At 36.6% G+C, this 18,782-nt stretch overlaps 1 protein-coding gene across 1 annotated transcript in view; it reads left to right on the forward strand.

The window, feature by feature from the left end:
• The window catches only part of LOC148947293 (von Willebrand factor A domain-containing protein 5A-like), a 96,108-nt gene that overhangs the window by 65,903 nt on the left and 11,423 nt on the right, over window positions 1-18,782 (forward strand). The window contains exons 11-13 of the mRNA XM_089096558.1: window positions 2,881-3,041; window positions 6,659-6,756; window positions 15,371-15,545. Of these exons, the coding sequence (XP_088952684.1) occupies window positions 2,881-3,041; window positions 6,659-6,756; window positions 15,371-15,545 (434 nt within the window). The remainder of the gene's footprint in view (window positions 1-2,880; window positions 3,042-6,658; window positions 6,757-15,370; window positions 15,546-18,782) is intronic.

Raw genomic sequence — 18,782 nt, forward strand, 5'->3', positions numbered from 1 at the left:
TATAAGGCGGAGGATCCTATGATAGGTAAAAAAAATGTGCAAAAATAAAAATTTTAAAAGTTACAATCACAAAAAATACTGTGCTTGATGAAAAAGTTTTGACTACGTATCTGAATTCAGTATGAAAAATACACTAGACTTACCAGTCAGATTTTTAATAGACTTACCAATCAGATTTTAAATAATTGGGAATTATTTCCCCCATTTTGATAATAATTGTTTACTGAAGACCCCTTTACAGAAATAACAAGCAGAATAGAGGGGAAAACTATGATGAATATGATGTTATAAACGTAAAATGTGATGTATATATGTATATATATATATATATATATATATATATATATATATATATATATATATATATATATATATATATATATATATATATATATATATATATATATATATATATATATATATATACGAGTATATAGCACCGGGAGCCCGGTGGCTTTGCCGCCGGGCCCCAGAACTCGGCACGTGGCAGGCTTATATACATAGATGAACGTGGCAGACTACTATAAATAGATTCTTACTGCCGCTTGTCTTCTAAACGCCGACTATTTGAGCCTTTTCTTGATGTCTTGATGTCCAAGTTGACCTTAAATTAGAAGTGGTGCCTTTGTAAAATTACATATTTTTTTTATTGGACCTTTAACTTTTGCCTTTAATTTTATTGGACCTGTAACTTTCGTCTTTTGTCATTATGAAAGACATGTCGCCGAACCTTTGTTTCTTTCAGTTGTTCAGGTGGTGGGACAAAAATTTTTTTTTCTTCCAACGGTTTATCTAGTCCATATTTTGATTTTCTAAAGTATGGTAGGTATTGATGACCTTATCCATGTCAAAATCCAAAACCCAATCATCATCGCTATCATTTTCAATTTGTTCGGTTTGTTGCATCTCGGCTTATCTTTCGTCATTATGAAATACATATCGCCGAACCTTCAATTTTTTAATAAAGGTATGGTAGGTATTGATGACCTTATCCATGTCAAAATCTCAAACCCATTCATCATCGTTATCATTTTCAATTTTGACGCGTTTTGATTCTCGCTGTCCAGGTTGATTTTCATTGAGTCGCTGCTCTTCATTTTCATTTTTGACTCCCTCCCTCACTTCACTTGACTCTTCTCACTGTTTTCGTATGTCTTCTAACCGCGTGTATCTTTGCTCTCAGACTAACGATTTGTCTCAGACTTCTGACCTATTTAGATAGGTCATTTATTTATGCGAGAATATCTCAAGATACAAATTTTCCCGAAAGAATATGGAGCCATTTTCGAGAACATACATACGCACATACATATTCAATTATTGCTCATATATATATATATATATATATATATATATATATATATATATATATATATATATATATATATATATATATATATATATATATATATATATATATATATATATATATATATATATATATATATATATATATATATATATATATATATATATATATATATATATATATATATATATATATATATATATATATATATATATATATATATTTACAAATACTGTAATGTTGGTCCTTGGTACATCTTGACTTCCTCAATCGAGATATAAGACACACCAACATCAGAAGTGGACTGCAAATTATGCAATAAAAACTCAGTTTTCTATATATCCTCTCGAAAATCAAGACCTCCATAGCCGGCCGTAAAGCGGTTTTAATTGGATTGTAGTGTAGCAAGATTATGGTTTATCAGTAAGTAGGTTGTCAGCATAGGATATTAGTCTAAAATCGCAATTATCAATAGGAAGATCACCTCTAATATTCTTTGTCATACTAGTTGTTAATGAATCCAGCAAAATGGGGCTTTATATCGAATTTTGCCTTAATTCTTTCTCAAAATTCATGAGTTTCGATCACATTTGCTGTAAATATCTTTTATGAGACTTATATACGGATAGAGCTACGAAAATATCAAAACAAAAAACTGCAACAAGATACGGGTTAACACCAGCTTTCAAATGATTCAGAGTCAATTGGTGCTGAACGGCCAGATAAAAAGCCAAAGTAACATCACAAATTTTTTTTTTTTTCAAAACAAAATTGTTCTGCTATAGAAATCTCTTCTCAGCAGCCGATGTGTAAATCCGTAACCTATTTTTTTTACATCCAGATCGCCAGGGTTCAGTATGATTTGATATAATATTGATTAAAACTAAACACTAGAACGTAAATTTATAAGCAGAATACTTTCTTAAATCCAAACTAATGTATGATTAAAAAAAAAATGATCCCTATGTGCTATACGTGTACCCACCAACTTTCCCAACTTCTTAATCTCTATAAACTTGTATCAGTTAATGTGAAACCCGTCCATTCCTCCCTTTCATACTGCCTCAGAATAATTTCCTCCCTCAACCTATTCAATTCGTTACAACACCTAAAAAGGAATTAAATCAAATTAAGGGAAAAAATGAACTACATTTTACCAAGGCCGTATCTAGGATTTTTTTTTTTGGGGGGGGGGGTACAAAAAATCTTTAAAAAATGCATCAAAAATTTGTTTATATAATCATTTTTGTTACTTTTTCATGAGTCGGACCCTTTTGTGGGGTGGATGGGGGATTTCTAACCTGGTACCCCCCCCCCCCCCTTCCCTGGATACGGCCTTGCACTTTACTAACAACTGCGGCACAGGAATTCCTTGAGATAGCTTACTGAGTATATATCAGTATTTTAACAGTGATGGCTATTAATTAATCATTTATGGATCAAAAGTCGTCATGAAGAAGAAATCCGTTTTATTCAGATTTTATAAGAGATCAAAAGAGAATTTTTAAAAAGTTTATGAACTTTTGGTCTGTTTTTCATTTGAAGTAATTTCCTGGTTGATTTACTTTTAGATACCACCCATTTTTGATGGAACTCGGTTTGTTGTTTACATTTTAATGAATGAGGAATGCTTACTTTCAAGTGCTTCCATCACCTGCTCCTCTCCAGATGGCCCCTTGAAATTTGATGTCGACGTTTCTCAAAGCTTGTCGCTGTCTGGCATAATCCATAGGTATGCTAACGAGATAAGGCCATTCTGATAATAAGTGAAGCTGGCTATAATTGGGAGGGCATTAAAAGATGGATGAATAAAATCGGATTTATATTTTTAAACTTAACTCTCCTTTCGTTTGATAGTTATTTTTCTTCAATTTATGTTATTCTATAAGTTAAGAATTTTTGCTCTGAATGTAAAAAAGCAGACTCCTAAAGCTCCTAAGTACTGTTCGAACTATTCTTAGTTGTGTCGGTCGCGTTTTTTTATTTTTATTTTTTGCGGTTTTTGTCGTGAATGCGTTAAAAAAATTTTATATAATCATTTTGTTTACTTTTTCACGAGTCGGACAAATTTTTGTGGCGTGGGGTTGCTAACCCGGTACTACTGCCTTAGCAGTGATACAACACTTAAAAACATGAAATTATGGCATGCGCATTCAGCAGTGTAAATTGGGGGACAGTCTCCCTCTGCCTCTCTAGATTTGAGAGTACCGTTTTTATGTATTTTCATTAAAAGTGCCGCTTTTTGGTATTTTTCTTTGAAAAAATGACAAATTCACCCCCCCCCACCACCACCAGATTTTGGAAAATAGACTTTGACTCATCCCCTAAGCTTTCATGAACTGACTTCGCTGTATGTATCCTGACCAATGCTTTTTGGACTGGAAAATTTTTAGCCCCTCAATTTTTCATTGACAAAATGAAAAATTCACCCCTCTCCCCCAGATTTTCGAAAATAGATTTTGACCACTTCCTCTCCATTAAGCTTTCGTGAATTGACGCCACTGCATGTATTGTGACTGATGGACTGGAAAAATTTTAGCCCCGTTTTGGGCTGGAAAAATTTTAACCCCGTAACTTCATACAGGATATTTTTCAACATGTTAACCTACGCCTTCAACAAACTTTGATTTTATAAAATATATTTGTGAGCAATTGAACCCGTAATTAAAACGAATTGTAATTAAGTATGATCAGTAGGCTGTTTGTTGGTGCAGTTGAGTAGAAAATGGATAGTTGACCCTGGTCTTCCATAATTTTGGCCTGAATTGAGTGTCTCGAGTCCTAGTGGAAATACAAATGTTGAATTAGTATAGGCTAATGAATATTGTTTTAATAAAACTAATTAATCAAAGTGGTATAGTTTCCAGGTTTTGTATAGTCGATTTGCCTTGTTTCCTCGTCTCTCACTTTAGTAGTTTATGTAGGTAAGTAGAAGAGAAATGAGAGTAAAATGTTATGTTTTGGGTAGTTTTTTTTATGGAGTATACCTACCAAAGAAGTTCTATGTGCTTGGCTTTCTTGGGTTATCTAGCATGCGATTATGCATAGGATGTCATATTGTAAGTGTTGGGGTTCCACCCCTGTTTCTTTTCCTTTCAGATAAATGACCTGTTTTCGTTCTAATTACATTTGCTTAGATTTGCCTATGGTATAATTTGCAATGACAATTTAAAAGTCTCGTTGATAAGTGATAGTTGTTTTGCAATAAGTAAGCTTTGAACTAAATTCTATTTTTGTACTTCCTGGTTTGGAGTCATTGAAAGATAGAGTTAAGAGGTAGAATCGGACTTGAATGGGGATTGAGATGATTGGCTGGGCCAAGTGAAGGTCCACCCCTATGAACAGTGCTGTACCTATTATTATTATTTTGATTTAGTCTGCGTTTAGACCCCATTCGGGGAGATATATTTTTGTGATTATTGTGACCCTTTGGAAGAATACAAGTATGGTATTTTCTACAAACTGTGTACTGGTATCCGTGACTCAGGCAGAGTAGAAATAGAGTTACGAGATACCGTCATTATTATATTGACAGGGAGGTTTGTTACCTCCAAGGAGAGAGTTAGAGATTTTCAAGCCATAACCCAAGGCGGGTACATTTGGATTTAGAAAGTGGCCATTTGACCACTCGATCGCGTTATCAGACCCTGGGACAGGGTATACTATAAATCAGGTAGTACCAAACCCGATATTTGCAGAACCGGTGTGGTAGACGCGGGAACCACATTATAATCTGGGGCCGGGACTTTCCCATCTAATAAGTGGTGACACCCGGATATTACCACGCCAGTGGCGTTGTGGCCTACCGGTATAACACTGGTGGCTAAATACCACGAACAGTAAGCATATCTAATGTGATTTTTTTTCAACTCAGTTTATTAAGTAAAAAAAGTACATATGATTGGTACGGTCATCTTCAGGTAACAGAAAAAACAAATCTCTTTCTTTTTATTAGCTAATGAGAGCAAGTTGAGAGATTATTTTCCTAGTTTAAATGATTTACCTAATCTAGCTTGGGAAGTTGACATGAAAACAAAAAGACCGCGAAAATTATGTTCTGCACAAACTAAATCTACCAAAAATAATGGCCATCAATGTCTAAATAGCCGTGTAAATGTGTCATAACAAATCTTACTTACCTGAAGCTTATGTATTATTCGGTTTGGGACGGGGGTCAGTAGCGTGACGCTGTAACTTTATCCAGAGTCGACCTAACTCTTAGTGAGTGCCAGGGTAAATTTGGGGAAGCTAAACAGAAAGGGTATGTGAAAGAACAGGAGTGCACTGTGTAAAGCAAAGTGTATATGAGAAGCACCCATTGTACTTCATGGCTGAAGGGCCATGAAGTACATAGATCACTAATACCGATTTGGACTACGAGGTCTAGCACCACATCTTTTGCATTCTTTTACCTTCTATATTTGTTTGAAGGAGTTCTATAATCAGAGTCCAGTTGGTTTATGATCATCACACGAAAGCAGGTGCGTCCATTCATGAAAGTTTTGGGGAGAGGGGTTGTTGAAAAAATGTACTTTCGAAATTTTGTAGCTTTTTGGATTTTTTTTTCTCAGTGAAAATTCCAATAAAAATGTATTTTTTGATGAAAATACTTAATAAAGTATTTTTCAAAATCTACGGTGGGTTATTGCCCCCAACCGGGTAGTTGTCTGCATGAGGGTATACCCTGTTTTACTTTACGACTGGGAGATTTTTTTTGGTTCGAGGGGAGATTAAGGGGACTTGTAATTTTGTGTTTGAGAAAAGGCTGCAAAATATTCTTTCTCCGGTCCTCACAATTTTTTTTTTTTTTCCCCTTTTGTCCAACAGGTTCTTTAGCTAGTAAATAGACGTTGTGCAAGTTGTAGCGTGTCAATTTAGAGCATTAGATACTTTTGTAAAAGGGTTAGCCTTCTCAAAGAAGAGTCGCAGCAAAGTTTTATAGTAATTTGTCTTGACAAATTACTAACTATTATTATGCTATTTAACTTTTAACTATTATTATTATACTATTAACTATTATATTAACTATTAACTATTACTATTATACTATTATAACTACCATTATTGCTATACTATTATATACTATATTTATTATATATTATATACTATATATAATTACTATACTATTAACTATTTTTATTATACTATTATAATTACTAACAAATTACTGACAAATAAGTAACGTGTCTGGCAGTACATTTCCAATCTCATAGAAAATTTGTTTCTCATATTCTTTATTTATTTTCATAGAAATGAAAAATATTTTTGTCCTGCTTTGCTATTAAGAATTTTAAATTATGTATTTCATATCTTAATTTTTTTTGGATTGATTGAATTTTTGTTTTGAAGGCTTGCGGCAAAGAAGCTCATGCAAGAGCTAACTTACGAAAATCTGGGTGACGGAGAAGAGACAAAGAAGGAAGTGGTCGCCTTGGGCATTAAATATGGTAAGCATTTCAGTTGATCGGGAAAGAAATAAGAGCTCTGGTGACAAAGCTCAATCAAGTGAAGTGGCAATGTCTTTCAGGCTAGATTTTAAATCTATACAGATCCAGCAATAGCTCTAAATGCTATTTCTTATCAAATGTACCTGATATCCAATAGGCCCTTTTTAAGGATGCAGAAGAGAAGAACTTAATCCTTCTCTCGCTGAGATTAAATCGAGGATAAACATACGTGACCATAATTGTAACTGTTGGCAAGATTTTCTTAACTGAATTCTGCCAGATATCTAGTAATTAAGGTGATTAAAGATATCTTGATACCCACCCCCTCGTTTCTCCTTTTGCAGAAAATGGACCAAGTGCATCACGTAAAGGAACACAGCAATGAGCTTATCTATTAACTCCGACCATGTTTGGTTGAAATCTGACGTCCTCTTCTCGTAAATGAGCTTATGTCAAGAACCTATCCGTTTCTCCTCCCCCAAACAGGTTGAATTGATTATAGATTTTGAGAAGGCATAACTGGGACATTAGGCTTTCATTTCTAACAAAATTTAGCCGACCTCCAAAAACTCATTTTATTATTTACCCTAATGACTGGAATTTATATATCTCTTCCCTACAATGGATGAAATTAGGTCTTTGAGGATGACAACACCCATAACCCTCAGGGCAAGGGTTATAAGCTATTCCCTGGGGGCATTCAAAAAGGGCTCATTCGATTGGAAATCGAAATGACTAGTGCCCTTTTTAATAGTCGAAAGTGATTGGGGGGCAACCACTCTCACGCTCACCATTTATCCAAACACATCCAATAAAAATTTTGAGGTAGCCATTTTGTTCAACGTAGTTGAAAGTTCTGTTAATTAGGTCCTTGAGGAGGATAACCCCCTCAGAGCCCTCAGGGCAAGTGTTATAAATTATGCCCTGGGGGCATATAAGGTTTTTATTGAAAGCTTTGTCGTAGAAACTTAAAAAAGGGCACACTCGATTGGAAATTCAAAGGCCTAGTGCCCTTTTTAATAGTCGAAAGTGATTGGAGGGCAACTAACCGCCCTCTCTCGCCCACCTTTTCTCCAAACACATCCAATCAAAATTTTTAGATAGCCATTTAGTTCAACGTAGTTGAAAGTTTTGGAAATTAGGTCTTTAAGAATTACAACCCCCCACAGCTCTCAGGGCAAGGGTTATAAGCTATTCTCTTTGGGCATACAAAAAGGGCTCAGTCGATTGGAAGTCGAAATGACTAGCCAATCCTCCCCCCCCTCACGCTCACCATTTATCCAAACACATCCAATCAAAATTTTGAGGTAGCCATTTTGTTCAACGTAGTTGAAAGTTCTGTTAATTAGGTCCTTGAGGAGGATAACCCCCTCAGAGCCCTCAGGGCAAGGGTTATAAATTATGCCCTGGGGGCATATAAGGTTTTTATTGAAAGCTTTGCCGTAGAAACTTAAAGGGTGCATTCGAGGGGAAATTCAAAGGGGTAGTGCCCTTTTTAATAGTCGAAAGTGATTGGAGGGACACTAACCCCCCTCTCACACCGATCATTTCTAAAAGCACATCTATTCAAAATTTTTATATGGCCCTGTTGTTCAGCGTCGTTAAACAATATGGGAATTTGGTATTTGAGGATGACAACCCCCCCCCCCCCACAGCTCTCAGGGCGAGGTTTGTAAGTTATGCCTTGGGTGCATACAAGGTTTTTATAGAAGGCGTTGCCGTACAAACCTCAAAAAGGGTTCATTCGCTAGGAAATTGAAATGGCTAGTGCCCTTTTTAATAGTCGAAAGTAATTTAAGGGCAACTAACCCCCCTCTCACGCCCACCATTTGCCCAGACACGTACAATCAAAATTTGAGATAGCCATTTTGTTCAACGTAGTTGAAAGTTTGGAAATTCGGCCTTTAAGGATGACAACCCCCCACAGCCGTCAGGGCAAGGGTCGTTAGTTCTGCCCTGGGGGCATATAAGGTTTTTTATATAAAGCTTTGTCGTATAAACTTCAATATGGGCTCATTTGATTCGAAATTGAAATTGCTAGTGCCTTTTTTAATAGTCGAAAGTAATTGAAGGGCAACTAACCCCCCTCTCACGCCCACCATTTCCCCAAACTAAACCAATCAAAATTTTGAGTTAGCCATTTTGTTCAACGTAGTTGAAAGTTCTGGAAGTTTGGCCTTTGAGTATGACAACCCCCCACAGCCCTCAGGGCAAGGGTAGTAAGTTATGCCCTGGGGGCATATAAGGATTTTATAGAAAGAGTTGTCGTAGAAATTTCAAAAAGGGCTCATTCGATTGGAAACTGAACGGGCTACTGCCTTTTTTAATAGTGAAAATTTAATGGAGAGCAACTAACCCCCCTCTCACGCCCACCATTGGAAGGCAACTAACACCCCTTCCAAGCCCACCAGTTCCCCAAACATATCCAATCAAAATTTTGAGATAGGCATTTTGTTCAATGTAGTTGAACGTTCTGGAAATTATATCTTCGAGCAGGACACTCCCCCAACAGTCTTCAGGGCAAGGGTTATAAGTATTCAGGGCAAGGACCTTATATGCCCCCAGGGCATATAAGGTCCTTATAGATAGTGTTGTCGTAGAAACTTCGAAAGGGCTCATTCGATTGGAAATTGAAATGGCTAGTGCCCTTTTTAATAGTTGAAAATGATTGGAGGGCAACTAACCTCCTCTCACGGTCATCATTTCCCCAAACACATCCAATCAAAATTTCGAGATAGCCATTTTGTTCAACGTAGTTGAAAATTCTGAATATTAGATCTTTGAGGATGATAACCCCCCACAGCCCTCAGGGCAAGGGTTATAAGCTATTCCCTTGGGGCATACAAAAGGGCTCAGTCGATTGGAAATCGAAATGACTAGTGCCCTTTTTAATAGTCGAAAGTGATTGGAGGCCAACCAACCCCCCCCCCCCCCTCACATCCCTAGGACTTGTCCACAAGTCCTAGGGAGACATGGTCTTGGTGAAATGAATGAAAACGGAGCCCTCCTGGTAGATTATGCTCTCAGTAATGATCTTATGGTGGGCACGACTCAGTTTGAACATAAAACCATCCACAAACAGTCATGGATCTAGCCAGACGGCAGGACAAAGAACCAAATAGATCGTTTTCTAATCTTAAGGAGATGGCAGACAAGTCCTTTGGACGTACAGGACTTCAGAGGGGCAGATATACAGTCAAACCACATGTTAATGGTAGCAAAATTTAAAGTCAAGCTGAAAGTGCCCAAAAACACAAAGTCGAATTCTACGAACCTTTATGATGTGGATAAGTTACATGTTCGAGAAACCCGAAGAAAATTTTGTTTTGAGTTGAAGAACTCATTCGTTCCGCTTGAAATAGAAAACGGCACAGATAGTCCGGAAACAGCATGGCAAAAAATGAAGACAAGTTACAATCAAGTTGCTAGGGATGTGCTCGGGTATAAGAAGAAACCGAAAGAAAGATGGATATCACAGGAAACTTGGAAACTAATTGACGAGTGCAATGACTTGAGACAGCAAATTTTCTCTGCTAGCGGCGACAGAACTTCGGTCTTCGCAAATGTCCTATGTAGAATGAAGGACAAAGAAATCAAGAAGTCGGCAAAAGCTGACAAGCGGAGGTGTGTAGAAGAAAAGGATACACTTACAGAGGAAGAAGCTAGAAAAGGAGACTCCAAAGTACTTTACAGGCTCACAAATGAAATGCGAGGAAAGTTGCCCAGCAGATCGATCTAAGTCAAAGATGAGAGCTGGAATGTTCTCAACGAAACCGAGAGAGTTGACGAGAGATGGGTATCGCACTTCAAAAAGTTTTCAAATAGACCGAGACAAACTGACCGAGAAAGCATCCCTTCTACGCCCTTTCTTAACCTTAAGATTGACGAAAATCCCCCTACATCTGCGGAAGTACCTGTTACAGTGAAAAAACTCAAGATTGGAAGATCGACCCGGGAAAGCTCCATAACTTCGGAACTTATCGAAACATCAGTGAGGACATACCTTCCAGTGTGGATACACTAATTGCGACAGTCTGGAAGTATTAAAAGGTCTCTTAAAACTGGACCAAAGGGATAGTTTTTAAGATATTTAAGAAAGGTGATGTTCTTAACCGCGATAACTGGCAAGATAAAAACCTAATATCAGTACCAAGTAAGGTTGTAGCGCTTGTAATACTCGAATGACCGAAAAAAGCACATGATCCGTATCTGAGAGAAGAGCAACATGGCTTTCGGACCGGGAAATCTTGTTCAGATCTCATATTCACGCTTAGGACTCTGATAGAAGAAGCAAATGAGTGGTCCAACAAAGTATACATGCTCTTCATTGATTTTGAAAAGGCCTTCGATTGCGTGGACTGTGACACACTCTGGGAAATTTTACAGTATTATGGTGTCCCCAAGAAAATAATAAGTTTGATCATGGCCTTTTATGAAAATACGGAATGTTGTATAAAGACTGGAACAACTATAAAGAGAATGGAACAACTAGCTACTTCAAAATTATGTCAGGAGTGCGACAGGGATGCGTTTTATCACCCTTGTTATTTGTAATTTTAATGGATTATGTTTTGAGAGATGGGGCTGGCTTCGGAATAAAAGTCGGAAATAAAATCCTCTCGGACGTTGACTTTGCGGATGTTGTGGCACTTCTGGAATTGACAAAGCAGCGACTCCAGGAGCTTCTTAATAAAGTGAGCGTTAAAGCGGAGAAAGGTGGCCTAAACACCAACATAGACAAGGCTATAACGATGGCAACATGAGGCTCGCCAGTCGAGCTCCTGCACAAAAATTGTGGAGTCAAACAGGTCCAGGAATTTGAATGCTTTGGAAGTTGGGTCAATTACACAGGAAAACTGCAAAATGAGGTCAAGAGAAGAATTGGCATGGCAAACGCTGCTTTTAAGAAACTTAAACCAGTATGGAAATCAAAGAAGTACTCGCTTGCACTAAAGCTGCGACTTCTTAATAGCAACGTTTTTTCCGTGCTATTGTATGCCAGTGAGTGCTGGAAACCAGATGTTGGGACAAAGAAAAGACACAGCTTTCGAAAATATGTGCTTGAGGCGCATGCTGAATATCGGTTGGCGTCAAAGAGTCAGCAACATTGAGGTCCGCAGAAGACCTGGCCAGCCGCTTATCACTGAAGTGATTAAGAAGGAGAGATGGAGCTATCTTGGTCATGTCCCTTAGATGGAGGACTCAAGAGTTCTGTGCATAGTTCAACATTAGCAACCGCGTGAATGTTGAAAAAGAGAAAGGATGAAAAACGCGCTCTGCTACGCTCGTGGTCATAATCTCTATAACGCTCCTAATTAACTACAACCCCAGTAGGGGAACATACTCGCCACAGCACCAATACACAACGTTTAACAAGACTTCGTCGATGGCCTTTGAGCCCCAGATGGCTCAGAAGGACCTAAGTTCTAAGTTCCCTTTTTAATAGTCGAAAGTAATTGAAGGGCAACTAACCCCCCTCTCACGCCCGTCATTTTCCCAAACACATACAATCAAAATTTTTAGATAGCCGTTTTGTTCAACGCAGTTGAAAGTTCTGGAAATTAGGTCTTTGAGGATGACAACCCCCCCAACCCTCAGGGCAAGAGTTGTAAGTTATGCCCTGGGCGCATATAAGGTTTTTATAGAAAGTTTTGTCGTAGAAACTTCAAAAAGGGCTTATTTGATTGGAAACTGAAAGTGCTAGTGCCCTTTTTAATATTCGGAAAGTGAATGGAGAGCAACTAACTCCCCTCTCACGCCCACCATTGGAAGGCAACTAACACCCCTTCCAAGCCCACCTTTTCTCCAAACACATTCAATCAAAATTTTGAGATAGGTATTTTGTTCAACGTAGTTGAAAGTTCTGGAAATTATGTCTTTGAGCAAGACACTCCCCCACAGTCTTCAGAGCAAGGGTTATAAGTTATGCCCTGGGGGCATATAAGATATTTATAGAAAGCGTTGTCATAGAAACTTCGAAAGGGATCATTCGATTGCAAATTGAAATGGGTAGTGCCCTTTTTAATAGTTGAAAATGATTAAAGGGCAACTAACCCAGTCTCACGCTCACCATTTCCCCAAACACATACAATCAAAATTTTGAGATAGCCATTTTTATCAACGTAGTTGGAATTCTGGTAATTATGTCTTTGAGGATGACAACCCCCCACAGCCATCAGGGCAAGTGTTTTAAGTTATGCCCTGGAGGCATATAAGGTTTTTTATAGAAAGTGATGTTGTAGGAACTTCAAAAAGGGCTCATTCGATTGGAAATTGGAATGAATAGTGTCCTTTTTAATAGTCGAAAGTGATTGAAGGGCAACTAACCCCTCTCTCACGCCCACCATTTTCCAAAAAACATCTAATCAAAGTTTTGAGATAGCCATTTTGTTCAGCGTAGTTGAAAGTTCTTGAAATTATGTATATAAGGATCAAAAACCCCCCAGAGCCCCAAGGGCAAAGGTTGTAAGCTATACCCCCGGGGTATATAAGGTTTCTATAGATAACGTTGTCGTAGTATCTTCGAAAGGGGCTCATTCAATTGAAAATTGAAAGTGCTAGTGCCCTTTTTAATAGTCGAAAGTGATTGGAGGGTACCTAACCCCCCACTCAAGTCCACCATTTCCCCAAACACATTCAATCAGGAAATTAGGTCTTTGAGGATGGCACAACCCCCCCCCCCCACAGCCCTCATGGTTAAGGTTGTAAGTTTTGCCCTGGGGGCATATAATGTTTCTATAGAAAGTGTTGTAAAAATTTCAAAAAGGGCTCATTCGATTGGAGATTGAAAGGGCTATTGCCCATCCAATTTTAATGGAAGGGATGGTTGTTTAACTTCAGAAGAGTCTCAGTCTTTCTCCCTGAAAAAGACTATGTCAATATACAACGAAAAGAAATTAATCAAAAAACTTTTTCTACAAAATAAGTTTTTCAAGTTGTGTTGCCTCGCAAGACGGATACTGAATGTCGCTTCAGTTCTTTCATTGAAGCAACTCTATGTAGCTTCTGTGGTGCTCAATCACAGTAGCAACAATTATGTTTATAGATATTTTTGTTTCTTGGTTTTATGTTTTATTTAATTTTATGCTAGTTTGGATTTTATCTTTGTTTCTTAGCGTTGAAGATGCCTTGTTTTATACAGGCGAAATATCCGCGTCGTTTTAGTTTGTACTTCTTTTTTTGTCTTTCCTTCTACTGGCTGTAGTCCTGTTTGTTTTCTTCATATTGAGGTTTCTCTTTCTCTTTGTTAATAACAATTATGTTGATATTTTCTGTATTTAAAAGAGTAAAAAATAAGTAAAAGTAACAACTTTGATAGATGCCGATGCTTTCCATTGCATATATAAGAAAAGAAAACATTTTGAAAAGGGAGCCATTCTGGGGTAGTGAATAAGGTTGTAATAAAAATTTTGTTTTCGGATAATTATACTCTTGATTGCTTTTCTACTTATTTTGGTCCAAAATAATAAAAACAAATATTATGCTGGAACTCCATAGGTTTAGTGCCGTGTTACTTGTGGAAGCTAAAAGTTTCACTAATCCTGGAATCCCATACATCCGATTTTTGGGTCAAATATCGCATTAAAAAATCGGACACAAAATTCGTATGTTAACCTGATAAATATTGTGAGGGGTCACACCAGAGAATTATTTGTATCCGATTTTGAGGATTTTGTGAGTTTTTATAGGCTGATTTTATTTGTTTTCAATTATCTATTTAAGCTGATTTCTTAAAAATAGTCAGTTCATAAAATCAATAAAGCCAATTTAAAAAAAAAAAAAAATCAGCATTAATTAAGTCTTTGTAAATAGCCAAGTGCAAAGCCAATATCTTGTTATGTTAAGAGGAAAGACTGGGATGCATTAAAGATGGCAGTAATGATGAGATTAAAAAAATAAATGTAAGTGGGAAATAAATGGTATATTTCGTTTTTCTTTTAGATTTCTATCCTAACTTAGAAATAAAATTCACTACTCAGTAGTTCCACTGTTAGGACCAAGCTGCCCCGTGCTAGTTTAGATGTTTTACTTCTATGCTAGTGGCTGCTACCCCCAATAAAGGCGTTTTACGGCGACACCCAGGCTATGCTGCTCAAAGCGTAAGAAACTGGCCGTTATTTTTCAAATTAGGCATATCTAAATTGGCCTACTAATCTTACCCACAACTCCTACTTCTTCTGAGACTTTATACCATGCTTTCATTACAAGCAGCCTATTCATATTGTCTTTATCAGCTTTGAAGTATGGTATTATGTAATTTCTAACTGACAAATTCAACTTTTTCTAATTGTTAAAGTGTTCCTGTTTTGAGAAATGGCTGTTTTATGAATTCTAGGATTATGATTAAGAAAAAATTACAGAATGAGGTGTTTTTTTGTAAAAAAAAATTTCTAGCTTCTTTTTTTGCCACCCTACAGTAAATAAAGGGCTACATTTTGTCTGCCGTCTTAGAAAGGGTTGCTACATTTTTTTTTCTAATGTTGCAAGTGGGACTACGAGTAATCATGAAATCAACATCGTTCTCCAGACTTTGTATTTATGTTGTTTCTTTTCTATTTATTGTTTCTTTCTTTCTTTCTTTCTTATATTTTCTTGTATTGCTTATATTTTCCAGGTTTGGTTTCAAAGTATACAGCTTTTGTTGCTGTAGATAGAGAAAGTAGAACTATGCTGGACAACTGTTGGGCCGCTCTCAAAACTCGTGAGGTTCCACTGGACCTAGCTAGAGGCTGGCATGGCAGGTCTTCAGGTGGTATGAAATTCTTTGCGGCAGCAAACAGGTTAAGGTTGTAAGTTTTGCCCTGGGGGCATATAATGTTTCTATAGAAAGTGTTGTAAAAATTTCAAAAAGGGCTCATTCGATTGGAGACATGATCTCTACTTTCGAACATGATTGGTTCCTGAAATGTGTTCCATGTTGAAATGTTCGAAAGTGAAGAGAAATAATAACACGGGTGTCAAGGACTGTTTTTTTAACATGTTTATTTATTGCTGTTACCAGGGGACGAGCTTTGCTCAGTAAGCGAATTTTAGACATGAAAACAGTGTCTTGTATATCCCCCCCTCCGCGGAAATAGACCCCTCCCCCATACCCTGATTCACGCGAGAAAAAACATTTTTATGTAATTTTTCTAGATCTGGTTGTATTGACTTTTTTTTTTTTTTTTTTTTTTTTTTTTTTTTTTTTTTTTTTTTTGCTTGTTCAGCAATATATAACAGTTTAATCACTGAAAAAAGTAAAAAGTATGACCTTCCATCGATAAAATCTATCCGGTGTCAGTGTTGCCAATTCACTAAAACATAGAGGCAAAGGTATTTTTCCATCTTTTGAAACATGGATACAAAGTGGAAGGTATGTTTTAAACTCTAGGGGTCAATTCTTTCCTTCCAATTGGAACCCCTGGTAAGTGCAGAGGCTGGAAGATCCTATTTTAATTCTGGGTTGCTTAAAATAAATACCATGGGGTCTTGCAAACAACAAAATAGAACCAAACCCAAAATGAAAATTTCCGTGTCTTATGAAAATAAAGGGTCCCACTGTATATTTTAGAATAGCTTATATTATATACAAAAACCGTAATTTTGGGAATAATGGCTTACTTTCTTCTTTGCCTAGCCTGTTTATAAAAAAAAAAGATTGACTTAGTAATCATTGACGAAAAGTAATCATGAATCAGCACCATTTTCTTTGAAAAACTTCTTCGATAAGTTTTAAAGTTCAATTGACCTTCAGGGTGGCTAATTGGGGAACGAATTCTCCCAAAGTCGTGACCTGCCTAGTATGTGTTTCAATGTCCCTGCATGCTTGAGATACTATTTCTCCTTGAGATCAATTTCTTCTGTGATAGTCAAAAATTTATCAAGATAGACTCGATATTTTCATCGCCATCTCCGCGTTTTATTAGTTTCCTCTGTCTCACTTTCATTTATTGTTAAAAACCTTGAAATTCCCTTAATTTTAATTGTTGAAATACTGATTAATTTTTCCAAAGAATGAACTTCCTGATTGTTGCTCAATTAAACTTGTTTGACAAAAATTTGAAAGGGGATTCAATCAACTCATTAGCATCTTCACGTCGCAGTTAAGCTCGTTTTTTAGGCTAATTACGTTCTGCATGAAAGCAATTTTGTTTATTGTCGACAAAAATATTTAAACAGTTAATTTTTTGGAAGTGTTTTAAATATCGAGTTATTTGAAATTAGAGGGAAATATTGCCCTGTGCAAGCCGTGCAGAAGTCAGATCTTTCCGCTTGTTTGTATGTGTTTAGTATCTTTAACTAAAATATATAAGGATAATAAATAAGAGGTGGAAAAGATTTTTTGGGTATTTTATACTGCAGCTGAAATGCAGCTTTTATGCGTTTTTTTTTTTTTTTTTGTGAATATTGTCTGTTGTTTTTTTTTATGCAGCTGGATGATTGACCCATTCATGTGTCACTTTTTTTAGGAGATTTTGTAGCTATAGTTTTGGTAATTTTAATATTTTTTTAATCTATTAGTGTGTCTTTGACATTATCCTGCCTGACAATTAAATCTCACTTTTTTCTTTCACCTGTGTTGTCCTATATACAATACTCAGTGTCAATGGCTTCACACTAAAATTAGCAGCTTCCTAATTTCTGGTGCCAAAGGCATCTTAAGCCAGGATAGAAGCTTTCTACTATCAGTACGATGCATAAATCCAATAAATAAAATAGATGAATGAATAAATGATACTTTATTAACAAACAAACTGTTACAACACCAAACTGCCGAATTTGTGTTTATTTTTTATCAGGTACATTATAAAAAAAAAAAACATATAGCATTGTCAGTACGTCATAAACATTGTCGGTATATCATGTTTTTTGTCAGGTATATTATAAAAAAAAACATAGCATTGTCGGTACGTCATCAACATTGTCGGTATATCATGTTTTTTGTCAGTTACATTATAAAAAAAAAAAAATATATCATTATCGGTACGTCATAAACATTGTCGGTATATCATGTTTTTTTGTCAGGTACATTATAAAAAAAAAACATATAGCATTGTCAGTACGTCATAAACATTGTCGGTATATCATGTTTTTGGTCAGGTACATCAACATATTACATTACAAAAACACTGTCGCTCTCCGTCAGGTACAGTATAAAATATGTAAAGATGTTCCCGTCTAGCATGTCATCTAAACAAACAAACTGACACACTATAGAATAAGAGTACAAGAGTACACAAGTCTCTTTCTGTAACGCTAGATGGCATAAAATAGCATTCCCCTTTGTACTGGGAGCTCCCTCCGTTCCTGTCGTCAAACTGCATTAAATAATTAAATAAGTAATTCTAGTGACAAGCTTATAAATTTAGCTCCCAAGAGCTGGGAATTTATTCCCTTGGTTAGAACAACAATGGACGCTTAATGGTAAAGATAATTTTTAGTAGGCCTAATCATTTTCACTTAAAATTTTTACTTTTTGGAGAGAAGGAAGCATGTCAATGATAAAATATTTGCCGAATTTTTTTCCATTTGTAATATTGATTCGTGTTTTTATTTGTGGGTCGGTTTTACCCTATCAGCAAGGGCGTATCCAGGATTTTGTACTGGGGGAGGGAGTTTGCAACAAAGACCTTTCAAAACGCATCAAAAATTTATTTATAACCATTTTACAACGTTTTTTCAAGTCGGACAAAAATTTCGGGGGTGGGGGGGGGGGGATTGATACCCGTAGCCTCCTCAGAGGCGCCAATTAGGGGGAGCATGGCCCCCTAGACTTTAAAAATTACCTTTCATTTATATTTCACAGCTATTTTCTATTTTAGTTGTGTGCTGTATTAAACCAGCGAGACTGGCTAACTGGTCGTTTCTATTTGTCGCCCCTGTACTTCGTTTTTCACAACTATTAAATAGAACTGTTACTTTTCGATGACCTTGTTTTGAAATGTCCTGTCTTTCCCACTCTTGTAACACCCTAATTCTACCATTAGGAGACAATCTTGTTTTAAAATGTCTAAGAGAGCGTCTACGCTATTTTATTACGCGATCTT

Source organism: Artemia sp. Qi Xiang Cuo, chromosome 11, assembly GCF_049724085.1.
Source record: "Artemia sp. Qi Xiang Cuo chromosome 11, ASM4972408v1, whole genome shotgun sequence".
Taxonomy (NCBI): domain Eukaryota; kingdom Metazoa; phylum Arthropoda; class Branchiopoda; order Anostraca; family Artemiidae; genus Artemia; species Artemia sp. Qi Xiang Cuo.